Below are 16,628 nucleotides of genomic sequence, written 5' to 3'. Positions count from 1 at the left end.
GAGTAGTTTAAACAACTGATTTCAGTGCCTCCCCAGACCCCCAGCAAAAGAGCTTTTGAATGTTTTTTTTTTTTTAAGCTCTCTGGCTTTCTGTTTTCTAACTCCTTAATTTCTGCTTTTAGCTTTGTAAATGTTTTCCTCTACTTTTTTCAATTACTTTAGTTGTTTTTCTAACTTTTTGAGCTATATTAGTAATTCATTTACTTTCATCTTTTCTTAATGATGAAAGTATTTAAAGTAATGAATTTTCTTCTGATCACTGTTTTAGCTACATTCCAAAGCCTCTAATATGTAGGATTTTTATTATTGTCTAGAAACACCACGAATTTCATTCATATTTTCATTATCCAAATATTACTTGAGATTTTTGAAATTTGCAGATTGAAGATCTTTTTATTTTCTGTTATCCATTATTTATTTTCCAATTTTCTGATTTTCTTGGGTTGTTAATCAGAGGATATGGAGTGTATTTCCCCTATTAGAATTTGTTGAGGTATGTTTTGTAGTCTGATACATAGTCAATTTTTGTGAACGTTTAATAGCTATTTGAAAATAGGTATATTTATTTATTATGATAGAGTTAAATGAATATCTATCTGTGCTTACCATTTTGATTAGGTTGTTTAGATCATTTCTTAGTCATTTTTGTTTAATTGTTCTCTAAGACTAGGGGAAATAACTTAAAATTTCTATTATTGTGTTTCTCTCCTCATATCTCCTGTGATTTCTGCTTTCTTAATGTTACTGCTACATTTTTAAGAGCACACACACACACACACACACACACACACCCCTGTTCATTGTGAATTGTACCTTTTACATGATAAAGTGAATTTTTAAAAAAAAATTTTTTTTTAATGTCTATTTATTTTTGAGACAGAGAGAGAGCATGAACGGGGGAGGGTCAGAGAGAGGGAGACACAGAATCTGAAACAGGCTCCAGGCTCTGAGCTGTCAGCACAGAGCCCGACGCGGGGCTTGAACTCACAGACCGCGAGATCATGACCTGAGCCGAAGTCGGACGTTTAACCGACTGAGCCACCCAGGCGCCCCAAAGTGAGTTTTTTTTTTAACTTTGGGCCAAAAGTCTGCATTATCTAATGAAAGGATTATAATTTATGTGTGTGTGAACCTTATCCTATATGTTAACTTCTTTCCTGTCCTTTACCTTTTTTAATACTTTCTGAATCAGAGATGCATCTTGGTGATAGCATGGAATGGTTTTGCTTTATGGATCAGTCTAAAGCTTTTTTTTCTGTTAATAGATTAGTTGTCAGATAGATAGGAAGGACATACATGCTTGGTCTTAGTTATGTCAGATTATTTTATATTTTCTGATTATATATGTTTCTGAAACTTTAAGTGGTCTCTTTTCTGTGCTTTTTAAATGATAATTTTGATATTGAGAAGAGTTTTTTTTCCTGCTAGTGGTAAATCTTTATACTTTTACCTTCATGTAATACTCATGTTTCTTTCTTTTAACTTTTTTTTTTTTGTAGTATGGTTGACACGTTACCTTTCAAGTGTACAACATAATGATTCAACAAGTTTATTATGCTATGCTCATCACTCATCTTTCTCTTTTTAAAAAAAATTTTTTTTTTTTAATTTTATTTTAGAGAGGGAGAGAGTATGAGCGGGAGAGAATTTTAAGCAGGCTCCATGCTCAGGGCAGAGCCTGATATGGGACTCCATCCCACAACTCTGGGATCATGACCTGAGTCGAAATCAAGAGTCAGATGCTCAACCGACTGAGCCACCAGGCACCCTCATCTTTCTCTTTTTTAAAGCAGTGTCTTTTTTCCTTAATAAGTAATAATTCAGTTAGCTTTATTCTCTTCCTTTTTTTCTCCCTCTCTTTTACTGACTACTTTTAGCCAATATAGCAATATTTTATTATTCTTTATAATTTTGTTTAAACTTTTACTACTTGACTTTCAACAGTGACTCCTATTACTATAAGGTACAGTGAGTTTATTCTTCCTTTTATTTTTCTACTGTCATTGGTTTATTTGTATGTACTATTATTCCTACATTCTTGGAGCATGTAACAGTTGCATTCCATTCTGTCACCTGTATATCCATTTGTTTTAACCTTAAATCTGCAATTAAATGTATTTGTGCTATCAGTCCTGCTGAAATTTTTCCTGTCATCTACTAGTTGCAGTGTGTCCTCAAGTTGTTTCTTCAAGAAGGGCTCATGAATAAGAGCTAAGTATTTACATACTGAAAACCATTTGCCTATAGCATTATTCCTGAAGGATTGTCTAAAACAAAATTATTGACTTATACTTTCTGCAATATCTTCTAAGTATTTGTCTACTGTCTTCTGACATTGAATGTTCAGTAGAGAAGTATGATATCAGCTTGATTTTCTTTCCCCTTGGAGGGGCCTGCTTTTTTTGTCTGGCTGCTGAAACTTATCTGGTTGCTTTAACACTAATTTCACTACATTTTTTGTTGTTGTTGACCATTTGGGGTCAGTTTCCAAGGGATTCCCTTTGAAAATGGAAGTTTTGAGTCTTTTTTAATTTTTTAAATTTAATTTTTAAATTTATATTGAGAGACAGAGAACATGAGCAGGGGAGGAGCAGAGAGCAAGGGAGAGAGAGAATCCCAAGCAGACTCCATGCTCAGCACAGAGCCCAACTCAGGGTTCTATCTCACAACTGTGAGATGACCTTAGCCGAAATCAAGAGTTGGACACTTAGCCTACTGAGCCACCCGACACCTCAGTTTTTCTTTGTTTATATTTAAGTTAATTTCTTTCAAAAAGTAACTGTTCTCTTTGCTCCTTACTATACCTTTTGTGGTGTAATTTTTACCATGTGCTTATATTTTTCAACTTTTAAAAATCTTTTTCTTCCATTTCTTTCATGAATTTTTCAGTGCTTTTTACCTCTTCCTGTTGACTGGCTGTCTCTTCCCTGAGTTGTTAAATTTCTGCTCTGATATTTTACTTTTTTTTTTTTAAGTGTATTTATTTAAGTAATTTCTCCTTTCAGCATAGGGCTCAAAATCACGACCCAGGATCAAGAGTCCCGTGCTCTTCTGACTGAGCCAGCCAGCGGCCCCTCTGAGATTTTCTTAATAGCTGCATTAAGAATTTTTGAATTCATGTTATGAAGTAGTGTTACAGTTTTCATCTACTTTGTGATAATTTTTTGTTGAGTTTTATTTGTCAAGGATGTTGTACTGTCTTACATTTTTATGGTGTCTTTGTATGGATACTTACCACTTTTTTGTTATTCATATTTAATGAGATGAGCTTTTCCAAACCACCTGTTTGAAGAGACTAGTCAGGAAGAAGAATTGGAAGAGGACATTAGGAGTGAGGTGGTTGTCCAAGTTTCTCTGTTCAAGGCCTCTGTCCTCAGATGTTCTGATGGATTCTTTCTTCGAAATATAGGTACATCTCCTATGCCTCTTAGTAATTTACAAGTGTAAGAGGTGTGAGCTGTCAGCTACCAGGTCCTTATTAGTTTCTGCTCCCAAGGGATGCAGCTCCTGCCTTTTAAAGTGCCTGCTTGAAATGTTAACAGAGAATTTGTGAACGGTATACAGGAGTTCTTTGCGGTATTCTTTGGACATTTCTGTAAGTTTGAAATTACAGATAAAAAGTACATGCCTTGGTTTTAGAAGAGTTGTAGTATCTGAGATCTGTCACTTGTAGACTACCCTCCACTCATTCTCATGGCACTTTCTACACCTCCTTTTTCTACTTCCTTCTGAGATTCTGCCATTCAGCCTCAGTTCTAAACATTGCAGTTCCTACTTATGATAGAACCCTCTGTTTCTGGGAATTAAAATTTGCTGTTCCCCAACTAGGCTCTTTTCATACTTCATGTCTTCTCCCTTGCCTAGGTTCTACCAGTCCCAAGTACTTTAGGCCATATTTAGTTATAATTTGGCATTTCAGGTTTTTATTGTCTCCTAGGTTCACTGAATACAATGTTTTAAAAACATTCTCTTTGTTGTTCTATATTGGGTTCTAGGAGAAAAGGGGGAAAATTTGGAAGTAAATTGCTGTTTTCCTACTGGAACTTAAAGTCTAGCTTTGGATATTATTAAATTTCTAAATAATAAGTTGGTCAAATAAATCACAAAGAAAATATTAAATATTTGAACTGCAGGATAATGAAAATACATATCAGAACTGGTATGATTAGCTAAAGCAATGCTTAGAGAGAATTTAAAACCTTAAATGCCTATTAGAAAAGAAGAAAAGCATCAGTACCTAAGTATTCATTTCAACAAGTTATAAAAATAAAGAAAAATTAAATGCAAAGCAAATAGAAGGAAATAAGAGTTAAAAACAGGACTTAATGAAATACAAAACAAATTTATTTCTATTCTGTAGGTAGAGAGTTTTGAAAAGTTTTTAAGAAGGATAGTGACATGATCATATTTGTTTTCCAGAAAGAGACCTCTGGCAGCAGTGTGGAGAATAGATAGAGGAGAAAAAACTAATCTCAGGAGCCAGTTAGGAGGCTTTTTCAATCCCTAGTTCAGGTAAGAGATGGTGATGGTCTAATGTGGGGTGGAGAGAAAGGAACATATTACAAGGAATAAGTTGAAAAAATAGGTTTCAGAACCATGTCCAGGAAAAAATAACAAAAAAACAAAAAAAAAAAATCTTTGGGTATAGTTACTGGTACATGGTACTGACTGGAAATGAATAGACCAGAAGGTTTACTAGGTTATTGAAGGAATTGTTTTTAGAAATAAACTACAGACCTGGTATATCTGTCAGGTTCAACCAGAGAAGCAGAACCGGTGGGAGGTCTATGTAGAGAGAGAGATTCAGCTTACAAGTTGTAGGGGTTAGCAAGGCAAGTCTGAAATCCTTAGAATAGGCTGTCAGGAAAGGCAGACTGGGATTCTTGGGTATGGGCTAAAGCTGCTGTTCATAGGTGGAAGTTTTTCTCTCTCTTAGGGAAGCCTCAGCCCTGCTTTAAGGCCTTTCAGCTAACTGAATGGGAATCATCCAGATTATCCAGGAAGGATAATTTCCTTTACTTAGTCAACTGATTATGAATTTTACTTACATCTATAAAACATCTGCACAGTAATACCTAGATTAATGTTTGAATAGCTGACAACTAGTAGCCCAGCCAAGTTGACACATTAAAACAAAAACATACCTAGCCTGCAAAGTTCTGTGATTATTCAGTCTTTGAAATAACCTTTATGTTCCTAACCAACCCTTCAGGCTCAGTGATTGTGCTGTATTATAAACTAGCTTCCAAGAAGGGCATACTCGCCAACATACACTCAGAGTAGTGACTCATTCATACCAGGTGTGAATGGTGATGCTGTCAGTTGAATTCAGAGATGGATCTGCTGTTGCTGGTTAGTTGGCAGTGTACACCATATATAAATAGATAAAATGTTAACGTATCCAAAACTTGAAGTTCCTATGGAACATATGGATAGAAACGCCAGTGTGTCATTGGAAATGCAGATATGAAAATCTGTAGTGGTGGGAGCTAAAAGTAAAACTTTGGAGACTGTTCAGTATATAAACCCATATTTGAAACTGTAGAAGTGGAAAAACTTTTTTTTTAATGTTTATTTATTTTTGAGAGAGAGAAAGCACAAGTGGGGATGGGGCAGAGAGAGACAGAAGATCCGAAGCAGGCTCTGTGCTGACAGCAGAGAGCCCGATGCAGGGCTCGAACTCACAGACCATGAGATCATGACCTGTGCCAAAGTCAGACAGTTAACCAACTGAGCCATCCAAGCACCACAAAGTAGGAAAACTTCTTTAGGAATAGTATTTAGAGTAAAAACCGGAATGAGGATAAACCATGGCAAATACTACTATTTAAGGGAGGAAGAAAGACCAGTGAGCAAATTAATGATTATCGCAGCAGTATGAGAGCCCAAAAATGGTGTCAAGGAAGCCAAGGGAGGAAACCTATTTAAAGAGTGGATGATTTCACAGTTAAGCAGTGGGAGCTTTTCCAATAAAACCAAGAGTAAAACAAGGATGTCAGGACTATGATATTTAGATATATTGTGTTTGCCAACTTCTGTTCTTCTTACAGGTTTCAGTCTACATGTTACTTCCTTGAGAAGCAATGTTTGATACCCATCTCTCCCCCCTACATCCAGCCATCCCCCAAGTCTGAATTAGGTATTTATTTTATTCATGTATTCCCATAGCACAGTGTACTTCCCCTATAATATAGCTTGTGGCACTCTGAATTATAAATGTTTTATTGTTCTTTCTCCTATTAGAATGAAAGTTCTGCAAAGGTAGGGACTGTCCATCTTATTCACCAGTGTACGTATCCTCCATGCTTAGCACAATTCTGGGTCATACTAAGCAAAGAATAATTAGATAAAACTAAGAGCATAGAGAAGGAGTATCCCAAATGAGCCTGGAAAGTTAGAAAAATATTTGGAGGAGTAAGTGATGCCTTAGCTGAGCTTTAACAAACATGAGATCAAGAGTTGGATTGAAAAGGAGGTACATAGGAATAAAGATTTTTGAGAAGTCTCTGAAATAAAAACTTGATTGAAAAGACATAAGAGAAAATCTAAATGAAATGAAATATAATAGGCTTATTGAGAAGGCTCAATTTGATGTCAGTTTTCCCAAAATTAACCTGTAAATGTAATTAAAATTTTTATTTTATTTATTTATTATTATTATTATTATTAGTTTTTTTTTTGAGAGAGAGAGAACATGAATGGAGGAGGGATACAGAGAGTGGGAGAGAGAAATGCCAAGCAGGTTCCACACTATCGGTGCAGAGCCAGACACAGGGCTCAGTCCCATAAACTGTGGGATCATGACCTGGGCCGAAATCAAGAATCAACCAACTGAATTCAACTGAATTCAACTGATTCAACTGAATCAATCAACCAACTGAATCAACCAATTAACCAACTGAAGTCACCCAGGTGCCCCTGTAAATGCAATTTTAAATAAAATCCCAATAGGGTATATCATGAAACTTAGTAAGTGAATATTAAGGCTTATATAGAAAAATAACTATAATGACTAAGAAAAGCCAATGTAATTTTAAAGAAGAATAAAGACAGAGGAATTGCCCTCTTTGTTTTAAAACTACAATAATTACTATTCCATACTGCTGTAAGTGCAGGGATTGAAAGATTAATGAAGCAGAATACAGAGCCTTGAAATAAGCCATGTGTATATGGAAACTTTGTAAATATTATGTGGCTTTTCGTATCATTGAAGAAAGAGTAGAATATTTATCAAATGGTGTTCATACAGTTAACTACATGAAAAAAATAAATTAGACCCGTCTCACATCACACCCAAAATTTATTTCTGGGTGGATTTTAATCCTAAATATGTAATGCCAAACTTTGAAACTCTTTTAGAAGAAATCTTACAAGAGAATATATCCAATGTTGGACAAAATATAAAGTGTGTAAATTATAAAAGAAAATACTGACAAAAACTTGCATGTTATAAACAGTTAAAATTCTAGGAGAAATAACCAAGACCTTTACAAAATATAAGGACAGATCAATAGGAAAACAAGTACTTCAAAAAAGAGGAAACCCAAATGTCCAGTAAATACATGAAAATCAGATTCTCAAATTCATTTGTAATCAGGAAAATGCAAATGAAATTAAAAAGGTTCCATTTCACGCCCTTCAGGTTTGTAAAAATTAAAGTCTTACATTAGATGTTGTTGAGGATGTAAAGTTACAATGTTGGTAGGAGTATGATTTGGTATAGCTGCTTTGGAGAACAGTTTTCAATCTCTAGAAAAGTTGAAGTAAAGATGAAATTGCACGTATTTGAAAACCTATAATATACCATAGAGATACCTTGCATTTGTGCTTGAGGCATTATTTGTTATGGCAGAAAATTGGAAATAGCCTAATTCCTTATCCGTGTTTCTTTGGGAAGCATTGTGAATGAGTACATAAATTGTTATAGAATATTGTGGTGTTCTGTGTGACAGTAAAATGAGTGAACCAGATCTACATGTATCAACATATTTTCACCAAAAACAATGTGGAGGGAGTAATAGGTACTGAAAGGATATGTTATTATTTATGTAAATTTAAGAAAACAAAAGTTTATACAGAGTGCATACAAATGCAGTAAAATTATCAAAACATGGATGGGACAAATACACACCAATTTCAGGATAGTAGTTCCCTTTAGGAAGAAAGAAGGAAGAGGAATGGAATAGGTTGGTTGGCATAGAGAGAATAGATAGACCTAAAAAGCTGCATGTTACAAGATAAAGGTGAGAGTATGTTTTTTGTGTGAACAAAGTGTGTAGATAACGTACGGTGCACTGTGAAGCAAAGAAGTCAGAAGATTGGTAGCTTTTGTAAAAAAAAGATATGTGGCATACAATGAAATGAAAATACAGCCTAAAAGTTTAAATGAGTTTATTTTTTAGTTGACAGTAAAATATAGTGCTGCTGTGAAAAATAACGAGTGAAAATATTGCTCTGACCACCTTACTTGCTTATGTTTCCTTTTTTGTTTCTGTGTGATTTGATTTTGCATTGCTTGTGTTTGGTATATTGCACTGAACAAAACAGCCCTTAGTGATCTTGAAATCTATTGAGCAATGTAAGTATTATGGAGAAGTACTAAATGCAGAGGGAGCATGTAACAGGGATCCATTCTGGTCGTTGGATTTGAGGAACATTTCTCTAAGAAAGCAACAGATTCCCTCTAGGTGTTATTGGTGGTGGAAATAAGAATGGAAGAGTGAAGAATAAGCAAAGAGCAATTTAATTCGAATTATGTGACTTAATCTTGTCTTCAAAATGATTGCTTTGTGCTATATAATACTCTCTCAACTATGTAGGTAGACTTACCATATTTTACCAATCTAAGACTCAAAAATATTTTTTCTTCACATTTCATCATCTCTGAAATTAGAAGATGTCTTACAGTTGATGGTTTGTCACAGTTTAATTGGCAAGTTTCTTTTTAGGATACATAAAATATTGATGTACCTTTCCATCACTGGTGTCTTAGATTCAATGATATGTGGGATGAATATATGTTTAGTTTAGCCTACATTTAAGCCAAACTCACTTGCAACTTGCATTTTATTATAATTCCTGCATTTCTAAGACTGTCACAGTGATGTGGTATTAGTTGTATTTCCCTTCAGATACCTTTATCACTCATTGCTAAGCATTTTACATTAATTATTTGAAGTAAATTCTACCAAAGTTGCATGAGTTAAGTTTAGAGAGAGAAAATTTCAATAAACTTTCTCTCTAAATTGACTCTTTCTAAGGGTCACATAGTTTATATTTAACATTTATGTTAAATAATTTATATGATTTTCAGAAGTAACAGAAGCAAAATCAATGAATTACCGAAGTAGTAATTAGTATAAGTTTATTGTGCACACACCAAAAACAGTTTGCAAACTGGGAGCATTCAAGCCAAAATATGGAATGAGGCTCAGGGGCATATTGTTATAAAGCAGTTTATAGAGAGAGAGAGAAAACAATGATTGTTTTATTCTTCAATGATTGGTTATAATATTAGAATTTTTATCTTATATCAACCTTGGGAAACAGTTTAAGTTTTGCTTATGATTTTCAGAGGCATGAGCAATTAATGACCCAGGTCAAGTTAGTCTTGTAAGATAAGCTAAATTAAGCTTTGTTTGTGTGACTAAACTGGTTTTGTCTGCTCAGGGAATTTTCAAGGCTGGTGTCCCATATGCTTTTGATTTTAACAGTATAACGTAACCTATTAAGCCAATATTTAAATATAGCCATAGCTTATATTTAAGGCTCAAGGTCACATAATTTACATTGAAATTATAGAGGTCAACCTCTGACTCCAAATTATGTCCATATTATTCACAGCTCTATACTGTATCCCTTAAAAAGCAAGATTCCTGGCAGACAAATTTCAGACCCAGTACATCTGAATTGAGAAAGGTTATATTATTTTTATTTATTTATTTACTATATTTATTTTTATATACTTATTTACTATATTTATTTTTATATACTTATTTACTATATTATTTTAATTATTTTATTTACATATTTTTATGTCCTTTTCAGTAGAAGTAGCTTTCTGCAAAACATTCAGTGTCTGTTTTGTTCGTAGAAGAAAATAGGATATATAAATTGTAGAATTTAGTGATTGTAATTTATTCTGTGTAAGAGTCAAAAGTTCGCACTGAATATGCTTTCCTTTGCAAGGAAAACAGATTTCTAGTAAGTAATTTATTAATCACAGTATTAGTGTTGCTTGCTTTATATGTTTGTTTTGAGTTCGGGTATAAGATCTCAAAGATTAAGAAATAATTTATGATAGTTAAATTAGTCTTCTCAGCAGTAAACAAAAGCAGAACATTTTTTTGGAGTGTAATGAGAGTCTCATTTCAGGCAACAGGACAGGAACTTTATCAACATATGGTCCAGCCAGGCAAAGTAAATATATGTGTGTCAGGCTTACCCAGACCATCCTCACATTACAGAATCAGAATGATGGCAGCAGAAACCTCAGTGACAGTCTTCATCCTATTTGTTTCAGTCTCATTGAGTATGCCCTTCGTATTTGGTACACAGCTGTCCTCTTGGAATCACACATCACTATTTCCCTGGAGAATTTTTGTCTTTTTCCTTTATTGATCTTCTGTTTCCTATATCCTTTTTTTTTTTTTTAGTGTTCAAAAGTTTCATGAGGAAACGTTACGTACGTTAAGAGTCAAATATTGTGACACCTTGCGTATTGGGAAATGAACTTAAATGATAGTTTAGCTGAGTTTCTATGTCGGAAATAAATTTTCCTTCACAAATTTGAAAGCAGTGCTCCATTTTTTAAATAGCTTTAGTGAGGGTTTTTGTTTGTTTTTTATACATACCATAAAATGTACCCATTTTAAGTGTATATCTAGTGTCTCTCACATATTTTGCTTTGCCTTCTGGAACATGTCCTCAGCTTCATCTTTTAACCCTTTATTCACTTTTTCATTCTGCTATCATGTTCTTCTTTTCTAGTACTTATTTATTTCCTGAGTGTTGTAGGATACTATTCTTGTTTCACAGTTACAGTATCCTCTCTTGGCTCACTAAGAAACAGTAAAACTTTGGTTTAAGAGCATAATTCATTCCAGAAACATGCTTGTAATCCAAAGCATTTGGGTTTCTTTTTTAATAAAGAGAAATCTTTTTTTTTTAATATTTTTTTTTTTAATTTTTTTTAACGTTTATTTATTTTTGAGACAGAGAGAGACAGAGCATGAACGGGAGAGGGCCAGAGAGAGGGAGACACAGAATCTGAAACAGGCTCTAGGCTCTGAGCTGTCAGCACAGAGCCCGACGCAGGGCTTGAACTCACTGACCGCGAGATCATGACCTGAGCCGAAGTCGGCCGCTTAACCGACTGAGCCACCCAGGCACCCCAATATTTGTTTATTTTTGAGAGAGATAAGAGTTTGAGTGGGAGAGGGGCGAGAGAGAGGGAGACAGAGAATCCAAAGCAGGCTCCAGGCACCAAGCTGTCAGCACAGAGCCCGAGGCAGGGCTGGAGGCAGGGCTGGAACTCACAGACCGTGAGATCATGACCTGAGCTGAAGTCAAATGCTTAACCAACTGAGCCATCTAGGCACCCCTAATCCAAAGTACTTCGTATGTCAAAATGAATTTCCCCATAAGAAATAATGAAGTTGAGATGATTCATTCCACAACCTTAAAATATTCTTATAGAAATTATTACAATACTGGAATATAATACAAAATAATAAAATACAAAATATAAAGAAAAATAAATTAACCTGCACTTACCTTTGAAAACCTTCGTGGCTGTTGTAAGAGAGATGAGAGAGGAGGTTTATTGTGTAGGACAACTTTCATCATCACTACCAGCATCAGTGCTATCTATTGGCTCAATGGAATCTTTCTCTTTTCATGCACCGTTATCAAGGAACCTATCCAGTGACACTTGCTTTTGCCTCCTTTTGAGGATTTCGTGGAAATGTGACATTGCATTGTCGTTAATTGTATTCATTGCTCCCACTGCTACAGCCTTATTTGGGTGGTGTCTTTCTACAAAATTTTGCACTGTTTCCCACATTTTACACATCTCCCTAATCTCATTTGAAGTGAGGGGTTCCTCTGCCTTTTTCTTCTCCGCCTCCTCCTCCTCCTCAGACAGGATGCAGACGTAGATTTCTTACAAAATCTTGCAATTTCAGCCACTCGCATACCTCGTTCGTACTTCTTGATGATTTCCTTCTTAACTTCCACTGTAATCATCTCCCTCTTACTGCCTTTCTTTTCAGCCTTTTTCTGCATGGGGGCCATTGTATACACTCGCATGGATGTTGACTATACTACAGTGTTAATAAACTCTTATTGTATTTAATATAACTGGTAATAAGGTAGCAGAGGAAAGGGTCTATATCTGCAGGCAGCCTGACCTAGGATGAAGCAGAGCATTCCTAAGCTTACTCTTGTATGGAAAAGCAAAGGACTGTCCATAGGTGCTCTGAAGTGACAGAAAATACACTAGTGCCAGTTGTGGGCACCTTCCAGCGTTCTGAAAAATTCCTGATTTCTGCCAAACACCATGGCCTGAGACCGAGCATGCAAGCACAGGAGACAGTCACCCACAGTCCCACAGTGCTCATGAGAGAGACGAACCGTCGGCTCAGTTGTGATCGTGTGACATTCGGTGTCATGTACTGCTCATCTTGTGGAATATTCGCAGAACAAGTTATTTGCAATCCAAGGTTTTACTGTAATCTATTTTGGAGTTTGCTTTTTCCTGTACATGTTTACCCTTCCTACTCCTTTATGTTTTGATCTCTGCCTTCCATGTTAGAGTCTTTCTTTCTTCAGATACATTGTATCTTTGGTTATCTACTCATGATTCATTAGGATCTAAAACACTGACTAGAAGCTCCGAATGCATCATTGGGGCCAGTTGAATTTGAACTTCATTATAGTGTGGTTTCAGTGGACTGATGTTAGGGGACCTACATTTGTATCCTCAAGTCTGTTTGCTTGGCTGGTCAGGTTACTCAAAGATAAGTCTTTTCAGCTCCTGCCTGAAGGTTATCAGTCTGATTGTCTACATTCTAGAAGCCAACATTCAGCATTTAATGTTCATATTCATTTAATCCCTTGTTTTTGGTACAGTCTGTGCCCTCAACTGTGTCTGATATGCTCCCTCCAGAGAGCCTTTCCTTTATTTTTTCCAGAAAATAAACCTCTGGATTTATGTAGGGATGACAAAAGGGCAGTTGTTCAGCAATGTGGGATTAGACAAGGGTCTAGGACGCCGCCTGCTTCTCAAACAGCTTTCCTCTTTATTTTTCCACACCTCCCCCCATTCTGTCACTAGTTTCAGAGGTACTGCCTAGTTTCAGAGGTGCTGCCATTCCTCATGCTTTTTGAAGATTTTATAGTGTAGATGCAGTTGGTTCTTCTCTTTCCCAACCTAGCTGGCTTGGGATTTCATTTTCTTGGATCTACTATGTCAGTTACAACCTGTCCACTTGCTTTTCAGCTTTTTTTTTTTTTTTTTTTTTTTTTTTTTTGAGAGAGAGAGAGAGCGCACCAGCAGAGCAGGGAAGGGACAGAGAGAGAGGGGAATAGAAGATCTGAAGTGGGCTCTGCAGTGACAGCAGCAAGCCCGATGTGGGGCTGGAACTCACAAACTGTGAGATCATGATCTGAGCCGATGTTGGACACTCAACCAACTGAGCCACCTGGCACTTCTTGCTTTTCGTCTTCTGAAGTGTTGATGGATTTCCTGTTTTCTGTTCTCCCCTCTTTCTAAGATTATGTTTTTGGTTTTTTAGAGAGAGAGCATAAGTCTGGGAGATGAAGAGTGGGAGAGGGAGATCATCTTAAACGGCTCCATGTTCATGGAGCCTAATGCAGGGCTGGATCCCATGACCCTGTGATCATGACCTGAGCCAAAATCAAGAGTCAGACGCTCAACAGACTGAGCCACCCAGGCACCCCTCCCCCCCTTTTATAATTCCTTACCATAGTTATAACGGAGTTTGGGGGTTGGGGAAGGAATGAAATGAGCATCATAACCCAGAATTTGTTCTTAAAAGGCAGAGTCTTTGTCTGGATTATCTCTAAATTTCAACCCATAAGAGTTCTTGATATAGTAGGTACTTAATATGTTTACAGGGATGATTAAGTCTTGCTTTACAGCTATAAAACTCAGTTGGTAACAAGTTTGTGATGAAGGCCTGGTTTCTTGCCACATGGACCGCTCAAGAGGTCTGGTTAAGTTTTCTCACAGTATTGTGGCTGACTTTCTCTGGAGCAAGTAATCCATGATAGAGCAAGGTAGAAGCTGTAATGACATTAAGGCCTAGTATTGAAAGCTACATTTTGCCATTTTCATAATATCCTGTTAGTTACACAGTTATATTCATTGTAGGAAAGACTTATACAAAGTTGTGAATTCTATAAGGCAAGACTTATTAGGGACATCTTGCAGGCTGGGTATCACACAAAGTTTCTGTCCTAAGCTAAAGAACAAATCCAAATTAAAAGAAGGTAAAAAATAATAAAGATCAGAGCAAATATTAATTAAATAGAAAACAGTGCAGAAAATGAGTGAACCCAAAAGTTGGTTCTTTTAATGAAATTAAAAACTCCTAGCAAGACTAAACCGATTTAGAAAAATAGAAAAAAACAGATTACCAGTATCAGAATGAAAGAGGGTCTCACTAAAGGTCCTTTAGAATTGAAAGGTTAATAAGGAAATGTTATGAACTTTATACCAGTTAATTTGGTAATTTAACATGACTTTACAGAAATTTACTCTGAAGAATAATCTGAATAGCTCTGTATCTATTAAATTCAATTCATAATCCCCTGAAAATTCCAGTGATTTTACTGGTGAATTTTATCTAACATTTAAGGAAAAAATAGTACCAGTCTTTAACTAATTCAGGAAATAGAGGAGGAAAGACTTTCCAACTTTATGAGGCTAGTATACCTGTGATACCAACACTTGACAAAAACAGTATAATCCTCCCAACAAACAGAAAAATCATTGGACACATTCTAACGTTCTCATGATAAAAATTTACAATAAACTAGCAATAAAAGGAAACTTTTTCAGCTTGATAAAAGCGTCTAGAAAACATAAGAGGCATCATCTTCATACTAAAGGGTAAAAAAAGATTAAAAGCTTTTACTCCAAAATCAAGGCAAGGATACTTGCTTTTCACTGCTTGATTCAGCATGGTGCTGGCAGTGCAAACCAATGCACCGAGGCAAGAAAAATAAAGACATAATGTTGTAAGGGAAGAAATAAAATTCTCCCTGTTTGCAGAAGACCTGTTATTCTCTACATAAAAAATCCTAATGAATCTACCAAAAAAAAAAAAACCAAACAAACCTACTAGAATTAATAGATGAATTTAGCAAGGACACAGTATACTAGTAGCATAGACAAAAATCAATACAAGCAGTATAACAAGAAATAATACTAGCATTCAACAATTAAGAAAAAATACCATTAATAATAAAAAAAATAGATTTAAAGAAAGATGTGCAAGTCCTGTATAATGAAAGCTACAAAGACTTCCCAAGAAAGATATAAAGATACCATGTTCTTGGACCAGAACACTAAAATTGTTAAGCTGTCCGTTCTCCCCAAATTGACCTATAGACTCAACACAATCCTAATGAAAATCTCATCAGGATTTTTTTTTAATATAAGTTGACAAGCTGTCTTAAGATTTATATGGGAATACAAAGAACCTAAAATAGCCAAAAACATTTCAAAGAAAAACAAAGTGGGAAGATTTATACTACCTAGTTTTAGGATGTTTAAATTTTTTTTAGTTTTTATATTTTTAAAGTTTATTTATTTATTTTGAGAGAAAGAGTGCACTGGCAGGAGAGAGCAGAGAAGGAGAGAGAATCCCAGGCAGGCTCTGCCACTGTCAGCACTGAGTCCAAATCGGGGCTCAATCTCAGCAATTGTGAGATCATGACCTGAGCCAAAATCAAGAGTCGGATGCTTAACCAACCAGGCACCCCATACTACCTGGTTTTAAAGATAGGCTACAAAACCATAGTAATCAATACAGTGTGATATTGGGGTGAAGGTAGACCTGTTAATCAAGTTACAGAAAAGCTACAGATATTAAGATACTTGATCTTTATTTTTTTTCTTAAGATACTTGATCTTAATCACAGGCTGAGAAGCAATTAGAATAGCTACAGAAAGAGACCCACTCATGTGGTTGATTGATATTTGACAGAGGAGCCAATATAATTCAGTGAGAAAAAGGTAGTATTTTTTTTTAATACTTTATTTTAGAGAGAAAGTGAGCACGATGTGGGAAGAGAGAATCTTAAGCAGGCTCCATGCTCAGCACAGAGCTGGATGCAGGGCTCGATCCCAAACCCTGGAGTCATGACCTGAGCCAAAATCAAGAGTCGGTGTTCAACCAACTGAACCAGCCAGGTTCCCCGAAAGGATAGTCTTAATGAGTGATGCCAGAACAACTGGATATGTGTATGAAAAAAATAAACATAACCCCTACTTCACACCATACTCAAAAATTAATCCACAAAGCTAAAACTGGGAAATTTCTAAGAAAACAGGAAAAATATTCATGTCCTTGGAGTGAAAGATCTATTTTTTCAGTTTA

The 16,628-nt window shown here is 35.6% G+C and overlaps 1 protein-coding gene across 4 annotated transcripts in view; it reads left to right on the top strand.

Annotated features, from left to right (window-relative positions):
- Positions 1-16,628, top strand: part of LOC132673261 (protein argonaute-3) — a 114,313-nt gene that overhangs the window by 45,749 nt on the left and 51,936 nt on the right. Inside the window, exon 1 of one of the 4 annotated variants that reach the window (XM_060625780.3) lies at positions 2,028-6,139. The exons of the other annotated variants lie outside the window; for them this stretch is intronic. Within the exon in view, the coding sequence (XP_060481763.1) occupies positions 6,004-6,139 (136 nt within the window). The 5' untranslated portion in view covers positions 2,028-6,003. Of the gene's footprint in view, positions 1-2,027; positions 6,140-16,628 lie in introns of those variants that run through there. 4 annotated transcript variants of the gene reach the window in all.

This window comes from Panthera onca, chromosome C1 (assembly GCF_046562875.1).
Source record: "Panthera onca isolate mPanOnc1 chromosome C1, mPanOnc1 haplotype 2, whole genome shotgun sequence".
NCBI lineage: Eukaryota > Metazoa > Chordata > Mammalia > Carnivora > Felidae > Panthera > Panthera onca.
This window is presented reverse-complemented; position numbering and strand designations above follow the sequence as displayed.